The sequence below is a fragment of the Aphanomyces invadans genome (genome assembly GCF_000520115.1).
Source record: "Aphanomyces invadans strain NJM9701 unplaced genomic scaffold supercont1.17, whole genome shotgun sequence".
Taxonomy (NCBI): domain Eukaryota; phylum Oomycota; class Saprolegniomycetes; order Saprolegniales; family Verrucalvaceae; genus Aphanomyces; species Aphanomyces invadans.
In genome coordinates, this window is record NW_008580162.1 from 483,324 (window position 1) to 483,864 (window position 541).

The 541-nt window shown below is 53.0% G+C and overlaps 1 protein-coding gene across 1 annotated transcript; it reads right to left on the minus strand.

The window, feature by feature from the left end:
- Positions 1–65: 65 nt before the first annotated feature.
- On the minus strand, positions 66–497 carry H310_08384 (hypothetical protein; the record flags this gene model as incomplete). The annotated part of the gene is made up of 1 exon (XM_008874097.1): positions 66–497. A coding segment is annotated over one exon (432 nt), but the record flags the coding sequence as incomplete, so codon positions are not given.
- Between the last annotated feature and the right edge of the window lie 44 nt (positions 498–541).

The window sequence follows — 541 nt, forward strand, 5'->3', positions numbered from 1 at the left end:
CAATTGAAGCGCTCTTGTAATGGCTCGACGTCCTTCCACACGGTCTTCCCAAATCCTTGACGTACGGCATTGTTTTCTTGGACCACCTTCTTGACCTTTGATGCTGCCGTCTTCAAAACCAGGAACATCGGGTACTTCTTTCCAGTCGTGTCAGCCATTACCATGGCTGTCGCTCGTTCCTTGGACTTGCCGCCACACTTGATCCAAATTGTGCTCGCGGCGCGGTCGTTGAAAGTCTTCGTGGGCAGGTACTCGTAGTTAACTCCCGTTTGGTCCGCATTGCAAATGACTTCGATTTCGTGTTCCATGACGAAATGGGCAATCCGATCCGCAAACGTCGCCAAAGCTGCATCGCCGTCCGCTTGAGTGTCTTGACCACATCGCGTTCGCGCCCGAATAGAGAGCTGATAGCCCTTCTTGAAATCTTTCAGCCACGACCAGCTTGCGGAGAACTCGTTCTCGTCCAGGCCAGCGTCGATGGCAGTTCCCAAGGCCATGATTCGAATCATTTGTGGTGTCACTGGCACTCCGTCTTTGCGCA